At 39.8% G+C, this 21,825-nt stretch overlaps 1 protein-coding gene across 2 annotated transcripts in view; it reads right to left on the bottom strand.

Moving 5' to 3' along the window:
- Nucleotides 1–76: 76 nt before the first annotated feature.
- LOC127628364 (E3 ubiquitin-protein ligase UBR4) overlaps nucleotides 77–21,825 on the bottom strand; it is a 67,932-nt gene continuing 46,183 nt past the window's right edge. For both annotated transcript variants that reach the window (XM_052105067.1, XM_052105069.1), the window contains 44 exons: nucleotides 19,400–19,513; nucleotides 19,053–19,262; nucleotides 18,811–18,960; nucleotides 17,728–17,955; nucleotides 17,554–17,632; nucleotides 17,164–17,364; nucleotides 16,916–17,084; nucleotides 16,369–16,513; nucleotides 14,520–14,605; nucleotides 14,341–14,428; nucleotides 14,048–14,241; nucleotides 13,672–13,911; nucleotides 13,418–13,556; nucleotides 13,025–13,150; nucleotides 12,661–12,789; nucleotides 12,224–12,567; nucleotides 11,631–11,721; nucleotides 11,406–11,490; nucleotides 11,155–11,282; nucleotides 10,913–11,042; nucleotides 10,660–10,817; nucleotides 10,452–10,561; nucleotides 10,193–10,334; nucleotides 10,018–10,099; nucleotides 9,709–9,882; nucleotides 9,504–9,625; nucleotides 7,478–7,675; nucleotides 7,160–7,240; nucleotides 6,987–7,074; nucleotides 6,749–6,876; nucleotides 6,537–6,644; nucleotides 6,311–6,430; nucleotides 6,011–6,201; nucleotides 5,721–5,894; nucleotides 5,478–5,577; nucleotides 5,154–5,372; nucleotides 4,407–4,520; nucleotides 4,140–4,282; nucleotides 3,910–4,035; nucleotides 3,417–3,611; nucleotides 2,974–3,198; nucleotides 2,475–2,565; nucleotides 2,213–2,375; nucleotides 77–1,311 (listed from right to left, as the gene is read on the bottom strand). In XM_052105067.1, coding sequence (XP_051961027.1) covers nucleotides 1,247–1,311; nucleotides 2,213–2,375; nucleotides 2,475–2,565; nucleotides 2,974–3,198; nucleotides 3,417–3,611; nucleotides 3,910–4,035; nucleotides 4,140–4,282; nucleotides 4,407–4,520; nucleotides 5,154–5,372; nucleotides 5,478–5,577; nucleotides 5,721–5,894; nucleotides 6,011–6,201; nucleotides 6,311–6,430; nucleotides 6,537–6,644; nucleotides 6,749–6,876; nucleotides 6,987–7,074; nucleotides 7,160–7,240; nucleotides 7,478–7,675; nucleotides 9,504–9,625; nucleotides 9,709–9,882; nucleotides 10,018–10,099; nucleotides 10,193–10,334; nucleotides 10,452–10,561; nucleotides 10,660–10,817; nucleotides 10,913–11,042; nucleotides 11,155–11,282; nucleotides 11,406–11,490; nucleotides 11,631–11,721; nucleotides 12,224–12,567; nucleotides 12,661–12,789; nucleotides 13,025–13,150; nucleotides 13,418–13,556; nucleotides 13,672–13,911; nucleotides 14,048–14,241; nucleotides 14,341–14,428; nucleotides 14,520–14,605; nucleotides 16,369–16,513; nucleotides 16,916–17,084; nucleotides 17,164–17,364; nucleotides 17,554–17,632; nucleotides 17,728–17,955; nucleotides 18,811–18,960; nucleotides 19,053–19,262; nucleotides 19,400–19,513 — 6,393 coding nt within the window. In that variant the 3' untranslated portion in view covers nucleotides 77–1,246. The remainder of the gene's footprint in view (nucleotides 1,312–2,212; nucleotides 2,376–2,474; nucleotides 2,566–2,973; nucleotides 3,199–3,416; nucleotides 3,612–3,909; nucleotides 4,036–4,139; nucleotides 4,283–4,406; nucleotides 4,521–5,153; nucleotides 5,373–5,477; nucleotides 5,578–5,720; nucleotides 5,895–6,010; nucleotides 6,202–6,310; nucleotides 6,431–6,536; nucleotides 6,645–6,748; nucleotides 6,877–6,986; nucleotides 7,075–7,159; nucleotides 7,241–7,477; nucleotides 7,676–9,503; nucleotides 9,626–9,708; nucleotides 9,883–10,017; nucleotides 10,100–10,192; nucleotides 10,335–10,451; nucleotides 10,562–10,659; nucleotides 10,818–10,912; nucleotides 11,043–11,154; nucleotides 11,283–11,405; nucleotides 11,491–11,630; nucleotides 11,722–12,223; nucleotides 12,568–12,660; nucleotides 12,790–13,024; nucleotides 13,151–13,417; nucleotides 13,557–13,671; nucleotides 13,912–14,047; nucleotides 14,242–14,340; nucleotides 14,429–14,519; nucleotides 14,606–16,368; nucleotides 16,514–16,915; nucleotides 17,085–17,163; nucleotides 17,365–17,553; nucleotides 17,633–17,727; nucleotides 17,956–18,810; nucleotides 18,961–19,052; nucleotides 19,263–19,399; nucleotides 19,514–21,825) is intronic.

Below are 21,825 nucleotides of genomic sequence, written 5' to 3'. Positions count from 1 at the left end.
AAGGATCTTTTATAATATATGCAAACAACTACTTTTGCTGTTGTGTTACATCTTAGATGACACACAGAGCCAGATGTGGTATTCTTACACCTTTATTAAATTGAGCTAATTCGAAAAGCAGACATTCAGCAACAGTTGAACATTGTAGCAGCGGGAATAGGCAAACACTAATTGGGTTTTTCTTGTTTTCTTTTTAAACTTCACACCATGCATTCAGCTCAAGAATACCCCATTGCAGGTGTGTGTTTATATTGTAAGAATACACAAAATCACCAAGACATTTCTCAGTGGCACCTTGCTTACCAGAGGCACAGCTTGCTCTGGGAAAATGTTTAATCTGCGGAATATTATTTTGTGACTTATGGTCGGTGGAAGACAAAACAAAAAATACATTTAGTATTGTGGCTTCAAAAAAAAAGAAAAGAGAAAAAAAAAAAAAAAAACCCCTACCAGAAAAAAAAAAAGCTTTCAAAATAAATATGCAGGCCATTTATTCTTTTTATCTTTGTGTTTCATTGTTGATGCAGGAAAAACCCTTTACAAATCTGAAAATATTTCCAATTCAAAGAAGTTACACACTAAACAAGCTTTCGTCTCATTGTTTTACCATTTACACAAGAAAAACAATCTTCACACATTTGCATCACACCACACACCAGTGTCAGGCCTTGCCTTTCTCACAAACTGCAATCAATTCATACAACACCACTGCAAAAAAAAAAAAAAAAAAAAGATCCAGAAACATGGAACACGACAACGAGAGATTAGTTCTCATTTCAGTGAAACTGTAACTTTTAGCCAATATAGAACTTGAGACAAAAACAATAACATAAAACAAATCAAAAACTGGAAAAAATAAAAGCCATCAGATTGACAAATAATTAGATTCCCAAACAGATCACCTGCAACATGTCAGATCAAAACAGCATGGTGTGTTTCTGTGTATTAGCTGTTATGAAACCATTTTAGAATAAATGTGCATTAACTCGTCAGGCTACATGTCGTTTTCTGGTTCAGGAGAGTTATAACTGAATAAACCAAAGCAGAAATCAGGATCAGAAGATGATGTGAATGAGTATGGGTGAGCTGATTTTGACATTTTGGGAGCCTGGGCCCCGATTGAACGGTGTCCCTTTGGAGTTAGCGAATAGCTGGGTCCAGGTAGCAGACAGACTCCATGGTGAGGAACACCTGCATTGGACAGAGCGGTCTCAAGTCCATATGTGAGGTGCGTAAATGTGCGCCATCAGGGTACACAGTTCAACAGGTCCTGCAGGAAGGCGTCAGGGTCTGGGATGTCAGACAGAAGTCCTGCCGAAAGATATAGCAAAGCAGAGTCAGAACAAGAGGAAAAACTCATGACTGTAGGTTTTTAAAATCCACCAAAGCAAACAATATACAGCAACATTATTTTACAGCTTGACTGCCTTTAAAAGAAATGCTCCCGGTTCAACAGCATTTGTAGCATAATGTTGACTACCACAAAAAATATATATTTCCTCGTTTACAAAAAGGATTTTAGTGTGAAAAAAAATCTGAGAGTTACAGTATTAAACAGATTAGTGTTAACGTCATCATGACAACAAAGTTGTAACTTTGGATATAACTTTACACAGATAAGTTTAGTGATTCTATCACACAAAAATAATGTTACACGTATAGTGTTTGCATCTTGTGGCTATGCTTTTCAAACAATTTGTATTTTAATGTTTACAGATTGGCTCGATTCTCTTCCATTGTACATGCCTTACTGTAGCCGCAATTTTGTTTTTCTTAAATTAAACAAGGGATGAGTCAAAATTAGTTTTTGAGGTTATCAAACATTATGCCACAAATAGTCATTTAAACTTGAACCCCGACTGAACCCGTAACATTCCTTTAATTAAACCTAGAACCATTGAGAAGTGCAGAACTGCAGGCATTGCTCCCAAAAGGGGCAGTCGCTCCAAAATGCCATTGAACGATAAAGGGAGCCCCTTACATAACCCTTTCCATAATGTTAACAGTGAGTGGAAGTGACGCCACCTTTTTGAGTTGGTGTAACCAAGCCTCCTTTCATATTAACCCCACCCTCATTTGAAGATCCCACCTCCATTTGGTGGTTTCCGGCCTGCAGCTATACCTACTTGAGAACATCTCACAAGATTGCAATCTATCCATTTGCTAACTTTGTGTTTCGAACAAGGCAGAAAAGTGTGTTAACATTTCTCACCTACGACATCCAGGAACTCTGAGAAGGATTCAGCAGGCATGAACTCATCCTGGAAGGCCCTCAACACCCTTTCTGAAGCCTCATAGATAGGCATATCATTGTGTCTTATGTACTCTGCGAGTGAGAAGGACCAGCCTCCCTCTGTGTTGCTGGTGGGCACTTTCTGTAGTGAAAACATAGTAAAAAACTGATTAATTCATGAAATTATGCACTTATTACAAATAATGCACACAAATAAAGAATTTAGAGGATATTTTCATACCCTGAACATGTCATAGATGAGATCCACCAGACCCCAGAAGAGAAGTGGTGAGCGGTAAACAGCATACTCATTCACTGCTTTGTCTGTAAGTCTGAAATGATAAAAATCAAATTTGTTATTAAATCACTCAACACAGATGCATTTAATTTTCAGACAACTATTTACTCAAACTTTCTTCCAAAACATTTTATATTTGCACTTTTGACTCACAAAGTGCAATTATCAAAAATTTCTGAAAACAGAAACATTACAGAGTACATGGCCACAAACAATAATACTACTAATAAGTAGTACTAAAACCTAATGCAATCTGACACAACCAAGCCTAACCACTGCCTCATAAAATCAAGCACTAATCTTGAATGGCAACATAACTGCTTGAGAGTAAGCACAAAACATTGGCCAAAACCAAAAATAGAAACCCTAAGCAAACACGTAATATTTTGCACATGAAATGTTCCAACTCTGATACGTGCAGAGTAAAGCATTGGTCCCTTACTTATTAGCACCCCCTGGTGAAACCTTGCGAGTATGAGCGGTAACCAGCAGCCTTCGCAGGAAGTCAACGCGTGTAGCCATCCAGCGCTCAGGTGGCAGGATGTGCATGGCCAATATGGTGAAGTAGTGTGGCCCGTCCACCTCGTATGAAGTCTCCACCCACTTTTCACAAGGCTGCTCCAGGAAGCTCTGAAGATTCTTCTCCTCCCGTGATGTGGCCCTTGTTCTTAAGAGCAATAAAAAAAGTATTCCATCATTAACATCTCAAACAACTCTAGAATGTGCAAATATCAATGTGTGAAATTCAAACCAGTCAATGCAAATGGTCCAAGCTAAAACTGGGGCATTCAATCAATAAACAAGACAAAGAAGGACAGTCACAACTTAATCCCTAACCATGAACTTCTAAAACTGTAGTAACAAAGCCAAAGTTGAAATACGAACGTATTTAGGACATAGAGAACAGTGTGAATGATGTAGGGTATGAGATGGATGTTGCTCTCGCGGCCTCCTCCCCCCGTGTCCACACTAAAGGATTGCTCCATGGCAAAGCGCAGGAAAAGCAGTTTGGTATCGTGAATGTTGAGCTGGTATGTGGGTTCCCTCTGCCCTGTGCACTCCTGCAGATATGTGTTGTGCCTGCAAAATGGTACCAAAACAGTGTTTCAATCCAGAATGACACATTTATAATACTGGAATACTTGATTCTGATTGGTCGATTGCAGCATTCTGTGGTCAAATATTTTTCTGCAATGACCGCTAAAACTGCATAATTGACCGTTGCCCCATTCAAATTATTTACATAGCTGTGCTAATTTGGGGTCTACTTTGTGACAGTGACTGGCTGACTGTACATTATCCCTTAAATAATTAGCAACTTGTGCAGGAGTACATCTTAGTACTCATTCACTTCAAACTGAACGCAAACAGGGCATACCTTGCCAGGCATGTGGCGAAGGCAGATTCAGGTACGTGTGGCCCCCATACTGGTAGGAGCCCATTGCACTTTGTATTGGCATTCTGCAGTGCGGCACTCTCCCATTCCTCACGCCCTCTAGCAAGCCTGATCCAGACATACAGAGAGAAAAATAAGATACCAGTGAGACTATAGATCCTTCCTTGATCAAATCCAATGCAATCAAAAAGAGACCAGATGATTTCACACACCTGACAGCTGCAAGGTGACAGTCATAATGGACTATGTTAAAGTGTGAGACAGTGCTGTAGCCCTGCTGCTTGCGCGGTTTGTTCTCAGACTCCTCAAGGGCTACACGCTTCGTAAATGTATAGATGCCCAGTACTTTGGTAGGCTGTGTGGGAGCAGAATATGTGCAAACATTAGATAACAATGAAGAGGTCATATTAATAACACAACAATGGCACAACTGATCATGGGATCTACAGTAAAATCATGCAAACAATCAGCATACATACCTGGAACTTGTAGCCCTCTCGACAAATACAGCAGGTCAACCCAGGTTCTTCGATGAGTTCCTCCATCTGTTTAAGCAGGGTCGTCTTAGTCACCACCTGACCCTTCTCATTGGTCTGAAAGAAAACAAAATCAAACTATTGACCTCGCAGTGGCAGCATAATGAAACTACAGTCAACAAATTACAGTGATACAAGACAGGTTGTTCATGAAAATTACAACGAAAACATTTTGTAAACAAAAAATAACTAGAAAATCTAAAATAAAATGACTATGAATTATTTTGTTTTTGACACAGTATAATACAAAATCTAAAGGGGTCATGACATGAGGAATCACATTTTCTTTGATCTTTTGACATAAGAGGTCATTGCACTATAAAAACATACTGTAAGTTTCAGAACTAAAAACTTCCTCCTAAAACCAATCTTGTTCCTCCTGTGCTCACTGCACACCAGCAATTGGTGCAGAGGAGAGAGAAGAGTGATAGAGCCAATTCAGGGATGGGGGTTATTAGGAGGCCATGATTGATGAGGACCAATGGGGGGGAATTTGGCAAGGGCACCAGGGTTAAACCCCTACTCTTTACGAGAAATGTTTTTACCACAGAGGGTCAGGTCCATGGATTAACGTCTCATCCGGAGGATGGTCCCTTTTTACAGTATAGCGTTTCCCTGTCACTATACTGGGGCGTTAGAACAGTTTTCTTCAACTGTTCTATACACCAAGCTTCTGAACATCCAACTCACTGTCATTCCCAGCGTGCCGAGAGCTTTCTGCCTCATTGCCATGGCCATGCGTTTCTTCTCCGCTCGAGTTTCCCTTCGAGCCGCATCGATCTTCAGGTTAACCTCTGCAAGCTCCCTAAGTGCCTCCAGAAGATTCTCTGCTAAAGTGCCTATACCCTCGTCACTGGACACCTGCTCCAGCTTGTGCAAATTGGTTATTGAATCTGTTCCGATTAGCATCTAATAGGTACAAACAGAGAGTGGGTGAAGGGATGGTTAGGTTGATACTACAGTGTCAAAGGGAAAATATTAAGAAATATTTCACTCTAGTGGTAGAAGCATTACCTGTGTAGGGGGATGTTGGGTGGCCAAACCACGCAGCAGTCGAAGGATGAAAGGTAGGGCAGGTCGAGCAAGGAACTTCTTCCAAACATCTGCATCCAGACTAAAAAATAATTTATAGTCAGGACAAAAAAACTGTTTAAAAAGTTTTCTGTACAATTAATAATGATGTAATTTTTTCTGGAGAGTGTTGGAGTGATTGATGTGGACTAAGATTTTATTTTAATGTATGAAGACATATCATACTTCTTAGCACAGGGGATATGTTTCTTCATGTAGTCAAGAGCACTCTGGGTGATGCCCTTCTGTAGGATGAGGTCTTTCAGTTGATGACCATTGCTGTTGTTCTTGATTCCTGCAGCTATTTTACAGAAGCAGTCCAGGAATACCTTGTCATCTGCACTGTGTTCCTCATCATACCTTCATGAGAGAAAGAAAGTGGTGTGAAAAGCTGCAAATATTCTCCATTCCTTCAAGAAGTCAAAGAGTGTTTGGTAATTTAAATATTTCCATGCTGAGATGAATAAACTCCATACTTGTCGAAGTTGCAGCAGGGTTTGAAGCGCTCCACCAGGATGTGCATCTTCTCCAGTTCTCCAAAGGACAGGTAGGGAATGATGCGCAACAGTCCCTGCAATACACTGGGATTGGAACGCACAAATAATGTGTTGATCTGGTCCAGAAGCATCACCAGCTGGTCCTTATCTCCTGTCAGCAGCAGGTTACCCTTGAGGAGCAAAACGATGGAGAGATATGAAAACAACTGACTGATTTAAAAAATATTCTAGTTCATAGAGTTGTAAAATTAACTGTAATCCTAAAATTATCTTGCTGACCTTGTCTTCAGACAGAGTCTCAGCATTGGCCTCGTCCAGAATGATCTCCATGATACTAAGAACCTGCTCCGCTATAGATGCTCCTCCACTGTCTTTGCTCTCCTGCTCTGCAACCAGTGCCTGAAACAATATTGTACCTCACTTACAACATCCTTTCACATCTTCTCTTTGGAATTAATTCCACATTAAAGCTCTAGTGATCAACCCTAAAAGGTATGTTTCTTACCAGATTCAGTGTGCCCAACATGACATTCAGTGTGTTCATCTCTGGCTTCACCAGCTGCTGTCTGTTGATCTTCACTTTCACACAGAAGCTAAATAACTTAAGAACAACCTTTAAAATGATGGTAAAATATCCATTAGAGTTTTCAGGTGGTACACAACCAAACACTAAATCTGTTAAATGTAATGAAAGGGTTGGATGAACTTTGTACTTACTGTGAGAAGATGCCTGCCCTGTTTGAAATCTTTGATTCCAGAGAGCCTGTTTAGCATGCATTCCAGCCCTCCACACTGTGCCATCACTCCAGCCATCTTATAGACCTCCTCATCATCCTCCTCTTCATCTGCAAGAGAATGAATGCAAATAAAAAAAAAAAAAAAAGAAATACGAGTTAAACTAGAAGACTTACAATAATGTGAAGCAAAACAGGAGCACTAGAACAACAAGAGATACCTGTAGTTGAGTCCAAAGACTCGATGAATTCCTCAGTTGCGTCTCCCAGAAGCCCCCTCATTCTGTAGATGATCCTCATTGGCTCACCCTTGGTATGCAGAATACAGTGTGGTTACAGCATAATTGATAATAAAATACGATTTCAGTAGCCTATTTTGTAATTTTTGACTCACCTCATTTGTGGGGCACCAGACCTTCTTATAGACCTCTGCAACTGACAGATCCAGACTAATAATCTTGTTATTTACAAGGAGCTGCAAAGAAAAGCCAAAATGTTAGGAAAAGGCATTAATAGGCATTATTGAAAAAACCTTCAATCCAAAATGTGTAATTACAGCACTATTAATGCCACCAAATACAGGAAAGTATTTTAACATCGAAAAAGTTACACACTTCAGCTTTAACCAATTTTTTAATTATGTAAAGATATGACAATTTATATTAGTTTACATGTAAAGCCACAACACAAAAGACAGTCACAGATGTCTTGCCTCCATGCCGCTGTCATCCTCCAGCAGTGCCACCAAATCACAATCCTGGCAGATCTTGTTCTTGATATCCCTCATGAGAGGGCCGATGCCTGGTTCATTACTGCTATATGGGTTTCCTGGCATACGGCCCTGCAGGAAGTCCTCCTGCTGTGGGTCCTTCTCCAGAGTAACAAAGAACTCAGTCACCTCATTCTCCTCCTGCACAGAGTAGGGTGGAATCGATTAGTCGACACTTTAGACCATTTAAAAAAATAAAATAAAATAAAAAAAACTATTATCAAAATAGCCGTTTGATCTCATTTTATCACTTTATATCTAATGATGACACGCGAGAGCAGCAATGCAGTTCGCGTCCGGACTGAGGAGAGGAAGAATTACACAGCTCACAGTCCAGATGCACTCTAAACTTACCAAATAGTTTGAGGTGAAGTAAATCGCAAAGTATGAGGGTATTATAATGCAAAATAAATAAATAAAAAAGCAAAAATAGAAAATAAAAGCCCTCTCGTTGTGGAATATGTGGAGCATCCGCTCCAGCTGAAGCATAACTTGCATGTTGAGTGTCTTTAAAGGAAACACCCCAGCGTTACATCTTAAATGCAGTTACACTGTATTTATTAAAGTTCAAATAATATGGAAGCAGATCATGTAATTAACTACAAACTATGAAACTGGCATTTCTCGGTGCGGTCAGCGCCTTTTCTACGAGTTGCGCGAAGTGTCCCGCTCCAAGGGGGATTCATTGAAACTGCACCCAGCTGATGCACCCTCTGGCGTGGGGACGCTTGTCCAGAGCACGCGTGCGCGCTTGCTGCAGCTAGATTACAACATAATGACTCATGACTTCTTGAATCACAATAATGTCACAGTGTATTTCTTATCGTGAAGTCAACTGGCAGATTTATTAATAAGAGAGAGTTTGTTTTTTGTGAGTTAAAGATGGATTGAAGTGAACAGAAAGGTGAGAGAGGTAGTCTTTGCCCCATTATACACTGCAACAAAATACATTTTTGATTTGGCTTGTTTTCCAATATAAATATCTAACACTCCTTTAAAACAAAGTAAATTTTCTTTAGCAGCTATGCTGCAAAAGAAAAATTGTTATCGGAGAATGTTAAATATAATATAAAAAATACAAATATTTTAAAATATCTAAAAAGTAGCATATAAGAAATTTAGAGAATAGATCTTGAATACAAGTATATTTTGTCTTTACTGCACTCGCAGAAGTATAACCAAGAGAAAAAAACACTTATAGTTGAGATGCATTATCTTAAAGCAAATCTAAATATAGTATATGTTGCTTCTCATGTAAATGCATCTTGTTTTAAGGAGTTATTAGACAAATGTAAATGGGAAAACAAGACAAAACACTTGATAACAATTGGATTTTCTTGCAGTGAATTTCTTCAGTGAATTAAAATTAATAAAATGTATTTTCTTCCCTTTAATTCAGTGAATGTTATTTAGAGGTATTTTTAAAAGAGTTATTTTTTTGTTTTATTGTTAGTAAGCATGTTTAATACAACCTTTTAAGTCAGGTCACAAGCTGAATAATCAGTTAAGAGCTAATGATTAATCATAGCAATGATCACTGAATAGTCGTTCTAATAATCGTTAGATTAATCGATTATCAAAATAAACATTAGCTGCAGCCCAAGCACAGGAAATAAAGCAGCTTGAGTTTCAGAAGAGAGGCCCTCTTGGGACAAGCGTCCCCACGCCAGAGGGTGCATCAGCTGGGTGCAGTTTCAATGAATCCCCCTTGGAATGGGACACATAGCGCAAATCGTAGAAAAGGCGCTGACCGCACCGAGAAATGCCAGTTTCATAGTTTGTAGTTAATTACATGATCTGCTTCCATATTATTTGAACTTTAATAACTACAGTGTAACTGCATTTAAGATGTAACGCTGGGGTGTTTCCTTTAAAGACACTCAACATGCAAGTTAGCGGATGCTCCAGCTCCACAGATTTCAAAAGCGATGACCGCTCAAGAGCTACTGAAAAGGAGGAGTTTACTCACAGGATAAATGATGCTACACAGCCTCTCAAAGATGAAGACAGGGGTGCGATAATCATCCAGGTTGTACCGCTTTGCAGTTTCAATGCACACAGCCATGAATGCTTTGGTCTCAGATTCTGTCCCTAAAAGAGAAGATAAATCATCGAAACATGTTTCTCTCTAATAAGGCAACAAGTATGAGACTTCTGAAGTTCAAGGCTGGAACCTGTAGTCATATCCTCCAGCATCTCCAGCAGCATATCCTGAGTCTCATCGATAAGCTTGGTTCTCTGCACCACCAGCTTCCTCAGACACAGGTAGCCATTCAGAACAGTACCAACCAGCCGACTCTTAAAGTGTCGCTTAATGGACTCCACCTCCACGAAAGAGGACAGCAGGCCTGTGAGAACAGATACAAATTACATCACAGCCTTAAAACAAGCTGCAAACTCTCAGGAAGTTCTTGTGTTTTCACTGCATTATTGGCTGTAAACCTAATCTTGATCAAAAGACATAAAAACCTAAATTTATTCACCTGTTAGGCTCTTAAGGGCATATCCTTGCTGTAAATCTGTGCTCAGTGTTGCTTCTTCAAGGGCAAGGAGATGAGCAATTTCCTGAAATAGAAAGACACAAAAGTGAGTGCAGGCTAATGGGAATGACATCTCATCCATACTAAAGATAATGAAATGTACTGTTTCGAACTGTACCTTGGTGATTAGGTTGCCAATGTATGGCAGGACACCACGGGCAGCCAGGTAAACTTTCCAGTGAGCAGGTTTAATGAGCTTCTGGTACAGAGCCAGGTACTCGGCAGCACACTCTCCTGCAATGCTCAGCTCATCAAGATAACTGCAGAACACACAAGAATTTCAGTCCAGTTACAATGGCTCCTAAATCACTGACTTGCTTGAGTCTGATTTGAAAATAAATCAAATATTGATGTGTCTGCTTTTCAGTGATATGCACCTTGTCAAAAGGTCCAGAACTTGTTGCTTGCGGCTTGGGATTGATGTTAGAGCTTCAACGATGGTGCAGGCTGCCTGCCTTGCTGCCTGTGTGGCTGGGGTGAAGAGCACCTATGAGAGGGGACAGATAATATTAGGCCACATTACAATAGAACTTGGGGATTGAATACACCAGAGTCCTGGGAGGCAGAAACAGATGCAATATGTACCTGTCTCAGCCAGTTGTTGTGACCCAGTTTGAGAAGGCGAGGGAACAGCCCCTCCGATCTGGTCTTCATGAACTGCTTCCACTTCCATACGTACTTCTCCATCAGGTACTGCCTTCTGCTCTCAGCTTTGTTCAAGGGCTTAGAAAGAGTCTCCTGACCTATGAAAAACAATTGTACACAATTTAAATATATAAGTAATAGAGATTAAACACAAACAGGTAAAGTTTTTGAAATTAGAATTTGAATAATTTACATCTAGCAGAAAGGCACTTTTTCCAGGCTTCATATGATGCCTTGGGGTCTTTTTTGAGCCAGAGCTGGGCCTGTGCGTGAATCTCATTGTTATATGGCTTGACTGTAGTCAGGGATTCAACAGCAGCATCCTGATAAAGTGAAAATATCAAAAAGTGAGTCAAGTAAAAGCAGTAAATTAATTCATCTTAATCAATACAATAATATACAGGTCCATCAGTACTGCGATTGTGTCTGTTGTACCTTGTTTTTCTTGCTGGTTGAGGCAGGCGGTTTGATGAGTTTCTGCAGAATCCTCAGGCACATCAGTGTAATGTTCTCCACCACCACAGGAGTCTTAATATTCACCGCCATCAAGAACAAACTCAGGGCTGAAAATTAAATGGAGAATGGTTATATTGCTGTGGTAACTTCTTAATCATTTATTTTCATTGAAGAGTCATTGAAGGACACAACAATGTGTACACGCTAGAGGAATACACAGCAGAACTCACCACAGCGGAGTCTGAGCTCCCAGCACCCTCCCTCCTTAGCAATAGAGTCTGTGAGAAGTAGCATCTCATATTGCAAACTGCTGACCTGGAAGAGAGGAGACCACAACTATGAGTACTAAACAGCCACAATAATGAGTACAGATCTACAACATGTGTCCAAACAAAGAAAAACTTTTCTTGCAACAAATCTTTAAAAGCTACTATGTAAGAAGTATGGTTAAGTACCAGATCAGGGTTGGCCCAGTGTCCTTTCAAGGCAGCTGACACCTTGGCAATAATGAGGTCATTCATTTGCTGAGTGGCCTCTGGATGATCTCTAAAAAAAAAAAAAAAAACATTGACACAAAAGAAGTTCATTTAACTACTACAGTCTGCTCTAAAGATAGCAGTCAGAGTAAAGCCTTGAAGCCCACAGTTTTTGACCAATTACATTTTCATGGCCTTTCCAGTTTTTTGTGATCAGTGGATAAGAATAAAAAAAAAAAATATTCTGATTGATTCGCCAACTAATCATTCAGATCTATTTGTAAACCAGTTTCCTGAGAATAATTCATTGAGAAATAAAGACTCAAAAGAACAATTCGCTAACAACTCATATCACTATGGTTTACGAGCAAGTTTGACTTTACCCAAGAGTAATATTTAGCAGGTAAAATACTTTAAAGCACAGCATAAATATACATTTCCTTGACTTAAAGATATTAAGTTTCCCAGGCCTCAATAACACCATTTTAAAATACCCAGATACTTCCAGCAGTGGTAACTGCCAATAGCTATTCTCTTCAGAGCGCTTAATGTTTTTTTGTGTGCAAATATACCTGGTGAGCAAACAGACGAGCTGGCGCACTTCCTCCCTCATGGCTCCAGTGCCGCGGCGCAGGTTGTACTCAAACAGCTCTCGGATGAGACCCTGCAGTACCAGGATCTGCCTGATGGCAGTGTTGGTCACCAGTGCACGCAGAAGAGTTATGCAGTGCCCCGTAACTGCAGATGCACAGCCGTAACACTTGGTTGAGGACGTGTGTCCACAGCCCAGCACAGACAGGGCTCGATACTGGCTGGCTGTGAAGGTGGGCTGGGTAGATGTGCGGGATGATTTGGTAGCTGCTTCTCGCTGCTGCAGGTCATACTCCAGCAGCTCTTTACGAGACGCAAGCACTTTCTGAATAAGGAATCAAATCAGAAATTCAGAAACTCTGCAATAGTAATTGGGAATCAAAATGACTGCTTGTACACTGAGATTATGTCCTTTAACCTGGATGATTTTGGAGAGCTCATCAAAAGAAGTTTTACAGTCTCCGCTGTACTCCTGAGCCAGCTGTTGAATGTACCGGTTGACGCTGGCAGTTGAGGTGCCCAACCCGCCTCCTGCTCCTGTATCATCCTGAGATGAACCATGAAAACATGAATGCCACACCCAAAATAGGCACTGTGTGTTAAGTAACACTATTTCTGAGGATTATATGACCACTATTAAAACACCAGAATTTAGTGGTGCCTTAAACAGAACTTTCCAGAAGTTCATAATCAGTTTATTAGGTACTTAATCTTAGAGCTTATGTGGTCATAGATCTGTCCTAAAGTTTTGTCTGACAGGACAACAGCTGACAGAAAATGACCTGTGGTTTCTCAGGTGCAGCCTCATTCACTTTGGACAGCAGACTCTCTAGTTGTGGCCGGTGGCCCATGAGCTGGTGGTAAACACGGTCAGCCTTGTCCAACAGAGTGTTGATGTTGGTCACAGCCTAAACACATTTTTAAAAAGATTTGGTAAGGGGACTCACACAGTGAGAAAGTGTTTATGTTAACTATCATAGTTTTACAAGATTACTTTGCACGGTTACCCATGAGTCCATTATAACTTTATAAACACATTGAGACCTAATTAAATAATTCCAATTTAGACAATATTACCAAATTACAACCCAATGTCTTTCTGGAATCCCAAATAGGGTCCCAAAAATAAAATAAATAAAAAAATACATTTTTATTGTTATTAAATACAATATGACCTTTTTCCTGTCTTCTTCATTTTCTATGGGATCTACAGCACAGCAGGGTTTTGCATACAGCATGAAGTCAAAGCGGGCATATTTACAGAAACCACAGGCATTGCACAGGAACGGGTCCTTCTCATCATAATTAATGGATCTGGAAATCAAAATTCCATTAAACCCGCAATTTCAACAAAATGGCAATTCTATGTTTGTTTCTTTGTAAATTATACGTTTTTAAACCAGATCACAAAATGTAATTTCTGGTTTACCTGCACTTGTGGCACTGATAGACGTTCTCTCCACAGTTGCCACACACTCCTGGGTTGGCAGGAACAGATGCGCTGCAGCGAGGGCACTGCAGGGTCTCTGTAGAAGCCTGGTAGTTCTCATAAAAATCTGAGAATTCAATCATCAGATTGGAGGCAACGATGGGTAGAGGAAGATCAATCTTCACTTCAGTTTGTCCAGGGGTCAACTGTACTTTCTTAGCTTTGTGCCAGCGAGCAGGTCTAAGAAATCAGCAATAAAAGTGTTAAAAGAAATTCTGCAAACATAACCAGTTCAAAAGAAATTGGAACTTCTTGTTTTCAATTTTAATAAAAGATTACATTTTATTTTAAAAGAGTTTAATAAAAGTATACTCACTTATTTTTCAGCTCAACTATGGCCTGCACGGTTCTGTTATTATAGTAGAGGTTGATTGTGCGAACCATCTTGGTTCTCTTGAGATCACCGATCTTCACAGTGACTTTGCTAATAGTGTGGCTGCCAATTAGCTTCACCACTTGCTGAGTTGTAGTGTAACGAGTGTCCACTTTGATAGATGACAGTTTGATGTTCTAATAGCATGGAGAATAAAGTAGGCCAACATTGAAAACCATAACAACTAAGACAAGCATTAATAAGTATTTACTGATTGATATTCCATGATCACTCACAGAGAAGGGCACTTCAGGATTGTTGCACACTAGGCAGGGATCGCTTTCCAAGTAAAACCCATCAAACTCCACCAGTCCAGACAGGGTGCTGAGACAACACAAGGAAAAAAGTTTTTAACCTTTGAGACAAAAACTTGATTGATATCTTAGTGTGATAAGAGCATGTTGGGAACACTTACTTGTATATATTTGAATTCGGATGATTGGTCAGGATGTGGTTCTGTGCTCTCAGGATTTCTACAGCCTTCTGAGAGTATTCCTTCAGCTGGGAATGTAGAACAATAAAGTCAATGCAATGCAAAAACTCACCTTTAAAAAAAAAAAAAAGCAAAACAGAAACATAGACCTACTTAGGGATGCTCTGATCAGGATTTTCGCAGCTACAGTTACCTACTTTCTTGTCATCCGATCGTTTCAACACAGGGGCACCTTTTTTCACACCACCATAACAGAAAAAGTTTGTCTGACTGAGTTGGGCAGTAGCCTCCATGTAAAGCTTTAAGGCATGTACTGGACACAAGAGGTAAGCTCTTGAGTCATCAAACCCTGAAGAATGCTGAAAGGTGGCAGCCAGGTAAATGGACTGATTTATTAATTCAAAGGAGGACTTTCAGAACAAAGATGGAGTGGGCGAAGGACAATCCTGGAGTCCTCAGGCAACCAACGCAACCATTCACTAACAGACAGTGCATGTAAGTCGCCAACTCGTTTTGCAAATGCAATAGCCAGTGGAAAAGTGGTCTTCAGGATGTCCATTTAAGATCAGTGCTCTGCAAGGCCTAAAATGGAGATGAGGAATATAAGGACAAGTGGCAAATCCCACACAGGGAAATGGGGATTACGGGCTGGTCTCAAAAGTCTCGCACCCATCAGAAAGCTGCAGACAAGACTCTGACAGCCAAGAGAAGAGCCACCAACTGGGACGTGACCGGCATAAATGGCAGCAACATACACTTTCAGTGTGGAGACTGCCTTGCCATCATCCAACAGATGTTGAAGAAGTCTCTTGGAAAATCACATTTTGCAGGATCAATCCCACATTCCCTGCACCATGCAGAAAAAAAGCTTCCAATGTGAAGCATAGAGCTTTTGTGTGGCCAGCACAAAACTTCTGGGGGCCTGTGGCTGCGAAGTGGGGTGTTGACAGAAGCGCTGATGTGGCTTCGCATAGCAATGGCAAGCTTGAGCTGTTTGCATCCTAAAGGCTCAGGTATACTTCTTTTTGTGTGTTCTGGATTGGCTCGTGCCTGGTCGACCATGTTGACTTTGTGAGTATACTGTTCTGATCATGAGCATTTTTTTTTTGCAGTCAATGGCCAGCGCGTGCATTGACTATGCTCACAGACAATTACCGTGTCAGTGAGTCGAGATAATCTGGCTGGCATATAGACTGGATTATGACAAAATTTACATCACACATACTGTGCAGAGCAATCTGCAATGCAGTCTTAAAAGTAGGATTGCGCTGCACCTGTGTCAGCTGACACCACCAATGTCACGACGTGTTGCTCTATTTCCAGAGCACGGCCCACCCTGATGGAGCTACTAAGGCATATAACTTCCCAGGGCTCAGCCCAGCTCATGTCACCACTTGACTTTGTTAGTATATACTTTTGACCTATCTGGCTGGCATAGCGATAATCCACTAGTACTTAACATTGTTTCTGGCAGTTAGTGGGAATGAAACCAAACTGCCGAAAGTTGTTATGGGTCTTACAACATTCTGCCAATATTCTCCAAACTCCTGTGATGGCATGATGGTGATGCTTAAAGGAGCCAGGTGTCTTTTGCGATTTGGGTGGTCGGCTTATGCAACCAGACAAATGAGGAGACCAACGAGCCATTCGAAGTGAAAATCGTCCGATACCAAATTGATAGTCCATCGATTGGTGCATCACTAGACCTAATATATGTCCATAAAAGATAACATTTTATCCTCATATTCTGAGTTTCTATGATGCCAGCATTCATGCCAGTATTTTATTATGGCTCCTGAGAAAAAGTTCTGACAAGGCATTGTGAGAGTACCTTCTTTTCTGTCTGAGGTGTTTTGAGGGAGAAGTATCCAAGCAGGTCCACAAACTGAGCAGCTTTACGTCCGTAAGCAGGAAGCTCTGGCCAGATGGCCCACATTAGGTCCAGCAGCAAGTCCTGCTGGGACTTGTTTGAGTTCCTGAAAGGTAAACCAGTCAGTATGAATTGGTGAGATGGGACCAGAAAAATAACTGATATAATACACTGGACATTTGGATTATGCTCAAAGCACTAGATTTGAAGTGCTCAACTTAAGACATAGTTGACACAAAGCATGTCCTATGAAGTTCTTGTTTAATTAACATCAACATATAAATGTATAAGAGAAGGTGTATATTTTAACTGCTGCAACTGGTCACCATTTCTTGTGATTTTATTTTTATTTTTTTTACATTTCTAATAACCTCTTTGCCTTATGATTTTAACATATGCCTTTTTTTTTTATAAATAGTTTTTCTTTTTTTTTCTTTTTAAATATAGCGCATGCAACATGCCAGACCACAGGACATGTCAGCAAAAATATTTCATGTCAACTACCCACCTGTAGATATGCAAGGTGAGGCAGTGGGCTTGCCAGCGCACAGATGAAGAGTTGGACTCAAGCAGGAAGCACCGCAGGAACTGAATAAGTGTCTCTTTATCTGCAAATTTGTTCAGCTGACTGACCAGAGCTGTACAGAGCTGATCTTCCTGACTTCCAGCTCCCTCTCCTGCAATCAACACCATGAAAACATTCAGCAAAGTGTCATGAAACTGCCGTTTCACTCTTCAACACAGCCACAGTCTAACCTTCTTTGTCTTTTTCCTTGTCCTCTTTCTTGCTCTTCTTGCTGGATGATTTGCTCTGAGAGGGCTGAGAGGTTCCTGAACCTCCACTAGAGGCAGCCATGACTTTACTGCCACAAAGAGCGCAGGAGAGCAGCTGCAGCAGGACTGGAGAAACCCCCTCATCTACCAGGAAACTCACCTGCAGCAGAAAGTACAGCACCGCTATGCACAAAGAAAGAGACAACTCAATTAGTACCACAGTGACAAGAAATGCAACAGTGACTTCACAAGTTGGACAAAATACTTAATATTTGAGATGTGCTTGAGTTCTAACTATCTGACTTGTAAAAAAACTACTCAAACTTTAAAATGTCCATCCCTATTAAATACATCTCATTTGTGTACACTTACAGTCTTCCTTCATACAGAACTTTTGCCAGTTGATTGTTCTCTGTGTGGCAATTTCAGCACATGCTTTAAGATGTTCCATCTGTGTAAAAGGAAAAATTGTTATGCAAATCTGAGCAGAAAGAGAAAAAAATGATTCAAATGGAGGGTAAGGTTTTAAACAGGCCTGTTACATACCAAACTAATGAGTGTGTCGTACTGTAGAGCAGAGCCTGATGTTGCTGTGACGATTCCTCCCCTCAGGAAGATACCCTGCTCCTCCAGAAGTTTCTTGATGCCACGCACATGGGAGTCGAGTGTGTGCAGGTCTCGGAGTTGACGGTATTTCTCTTTGGAGCCACAAATGAAGAGCAACAGCTTCCTCACTTGCCGCCTCACAAATGGCGTCTGCTGGATCATCAAATACTAGAAGAAGATGATGGAAGATGAAGCATTTATGATAAATAATTGATGAATCACTAGGGTTGGGTACATGGAACTGATTTTTATTCAGAACTGATTACAATTTTCTTTTTTTTCTTAATACTGGAACCTAATGATTGTCATAATGTTTGGTTCCATTTACGATTCTTCAGCTATTCAGTGGGGATACTGTATCTACAGCAGAAGAAATTATGTTTTAGTCTGAATTAAATGTGATGAGTAAAAATAGCTGTCGTGAAATAATACAAGACATTAAACAGACAATATGTCTTTCTAGTGTTTATTCTCAGTGTGCAAGCAAAAGGAACAATTGGTCAAAAACAATCAATCAGTCTCGAACTCATGAGACATCAGTGTGAATTATTCTCACTCACTCACCGATTCAGTTGGAGTGGTTCTAAACTTAAAACTTAAACTTAAGTGCCCAACTCTAAATAAACTGAGAACTTTTACGGTATTATATGTATGAGACTGGTTCTTCATGACAACGCATTTGAATATAAATGTTCAGAACCAAATTTTTTAAAAAGTGTACTTTAAAAAAATATATTTAAATAATGATAATACAATAATAATAATAATAAAAAATTACCAAACCATGGTATTGTTTTTGTCCAATAGTTTTGCAAAATAGTAAGGACCAATAATCCATGGAAGGGGGGCTGGAAAAAAACATTTTTCCCCCCCAAGTACTAAATGGCCCATTAATGGAATTTTTACTGTTCCGGAATTAAGTGGACTGGAACAAATTATTTTTTTTTATTACGATCCCTGAAAATCATTGTATTGATTTTATCATCATAGTACTGATGGCAAAAAATGAAGCATGTGCATTACCTCTGACAGGAAATAGAACCAGGAGTGATCAAAGATTGGCGGTGGGATACGGGGGTTTGAATCTGCAATTTTCTTGATTTGGTATGGCAGCCGCAGGACCATCTCAGTGAGGAGCTGAGAGTAAGCTTCAAACACATCAGCAGCATGGCCCTGAAGAACACACACACAAACAATTTAACCACAATATCTCATCTAACATAATGGTTGGGTAACAGGAGGCTTTTTAATGCATGGGTAAATACCTTAACATATTGGCGCAGGAAGAAGGGGCTCATATCTGGGGGAGAGGAGGAGGTGTGGGGTTTGAGGAGCTGACTGGTGGCTGTTGGCTCCTCTTCTCCCTGTTGGGTCTTCCAGAACTCCAGCAGGGATTTGAGCACATGCAAGCAGTAGTCTATCGATCCCATGCTGAGCAGAGCAGTGGCTGTTGCGTTGGAGATGAGAGAAGACGACTGGCAAGAAAATTGAGATGACAGAGCCGAAATGAGATTATTTAACAGTTTTCACGCTTGTCGCTCTGGGAACTAAAACCTGGTAGTATAATGTAAACAATATTTTAGATGAATAAGCGAATGTAGGTAATGGTTACCTCAGAGGAGGATTTTGAGCCAGACTTGGTACGAGACATGAAGACACTGAGAAGTCTCATGATGACAAGGTGCACTTCGTTAATGGAACTTCGCTCATTCTTCTTTGAAACATCCTGGAAGACAAACATAAGATTCTCAAATTAGTGGTTGCCGATATGGGCTTTTTAATGGCCAATGCCGATATCCAGAGAGCAGGGTGGCTGATAGGCCAATACAATGCTGATATATAACACAATTTAATGTAGTAAATAACAAACATAAAATTGCAAAAAAAAAAATTCAATAAACTCTTAGCACTATATTTTCTCAATTTCAAACAAAACTTTAACTTTGTAAAAAATAATAATGCATTTTAAAATGGTAGATAGCAGTATCTTCTGATTTATGTTTAGTCATCAAATTTTAGCAATTTATTTGTACATGAAGAACTTGTTAATATATTACAAAGGAGTAAATAACAGGACACACAGTAGTCCAGCAACCATAGATGGCATACCCACATTAGCAATTGCATTTACTTGAAGTTGCATGTAGCATATTTAGAAGAGACGGGCCACTTCTATTAAAACGAATGGGAAAAATTAGAATGCCCACCTGCAGCGATTTTTTAGCTAATCTTAGGTAAAGCACCACCACTTATGATACCTGTGTTTGAAATATGATCTTTGATCGTAATCTTGACCAACCATTTTGGAGATTTTGGTCTTTCTCCATTCAAGTAGATAGAAGCTGCACTTTCATGACTGGAAAAGCCTCCTGAGAGCATTCCAAACATGGCCGACATGGAACGACTTGATAGAAAGACATTGGTTGCACTCGCACGCTCATGCGTACACAGCGTACACAGAGCCTCAATCTCTTAAGTTTAAACGGCCTGGATCGCCTGCTTGGACTGTCATCATGATTTGTGAATCAGAGGAACTTTTGATTCTGAAGTTTTGATTCTGGCTGATAGAATAAGAATAAGTGCTTCAGAGGAAGATATTAGAGGTTAGAAAACCCTGGATTTTCGTGAGGTTCATGAATGCCATCTTTTTAAATGAGATATCTGCAGACTGTATATAATAGAAGTTTTATTTATGTTTGCCTTTTATCATTAGAAAAGTGACAGGGAACAGTTGAGGAGAGACTGTTAGAATACGTGCTTTAGGAGGAAGATATATGAACGCTCCAAATGATGCAGGATCTGCTGAAGTTGTGTGAGGTTGGTTTATTACAGCAGTTTAAACAAGATCAGCACATATTTGCAGATACATATTATATTAATTTTATTGATGTGTCTTTTTTATCATTAGACAATACAGTTAAAAATAGAACTGTTGAGGAGAGGGAACAGGAAAACAGGCGAGCACTTTAACATGAGCTCAAACACGCCTACTGCGGCTCTGATATGCGTACAGTTTAAATGAGACTGTTGCACACTGGTCTATTATTGAAGTAACATGAAAACAAACCATGCCCGGTTGTTTACATGTCTCAGAAGCTTCACATGCAAGCAGGCAATTTTCAGCACCCTCAAGAAACAAATCGGCCAAACTGGAACATTTATCGGCCGGTGCGATAAATAGTTAGAATATAGTCTGATTTATTAATTAATAAATCACAAATTAGTAGAGCTGTCAAAAAAATTCAATTAAAATGTTTAACGTCTCATGATTAACGCATTTAAAAAAAAAACTGACAATACGGACAATTCGGATTAAGTTTCATTATGTCTGCATTGCCAGCGCTAAAAGATTCTCTGCAGCACTTCTCATCCGGAGTTCATGTGAATGCAGCTTTACAAGTGCTGTAGCAAACAAAATTAAAAAGAATAGCCATAGTCTGCCAGATGATTAATATTGTGAAGAAATTCAATGCCCATTGCAATGAAAATGCAAACTACAGGGACTAGATATTTTAATTAGTCAACCTACTACTTAGACTTTGGGAAACATTTAATGTTACTTGAAATGGTGCTACTTTGGTGCTTTTCTATCTTTTTACTGTGAATATATTTGTTTGGAAAATTTTGTGAAAACATTATAAAACATTAAACGTTATAAATAGTTTTCTTTTCTAATAAGGAACTAAATGCAAAACAAGCATATAAACTCAGCAAAAAAGAAACATCCCTTTTTCAGGACACAGCATTTTAAAGATAATTTTGTAAAAATCCAAATAACTTTACAGATCTTTACTGTAAAGGGTTTAAACAATGTTTTCCATGCTTGTTCAATGAACCATAATTAATGAACATGCACCTGTGGAATGGTCATTAAGACACTGACCATATTTGCCTACCATCTGTAAGCTGTTACATTTATAAAAACTTAGGACACTAAATAGACCTTTCTACTGTCTCTAAAAAACTCCAAAAGAGAGATGCCAAGGGTCCCTGCTCATCTGCGTGAACGTGCCTTAGGCATGCTACATGGAGGCATGA

This window comes from Xyrauchen texanus, chromosome 35 (genome assembly GCF_025860055.1).
Source record: "Xyrauchen texanus isolate HMW12.3.18 chromosome 35, RBS_HiC_50CHRs, whole genome shotgun sequence".
Classification (NCBI taxonomy): Eukaryota; Metazoa; Chordata; class Actinopteri; order Cypriniformes; family Catostomidae; genus Xyrauchen; species Xyrauchen texanus.
Note: the sequence above shows the minus strand (reverse complement) of the source record. Positions and strands in the feature narration are given on the sequence as shown.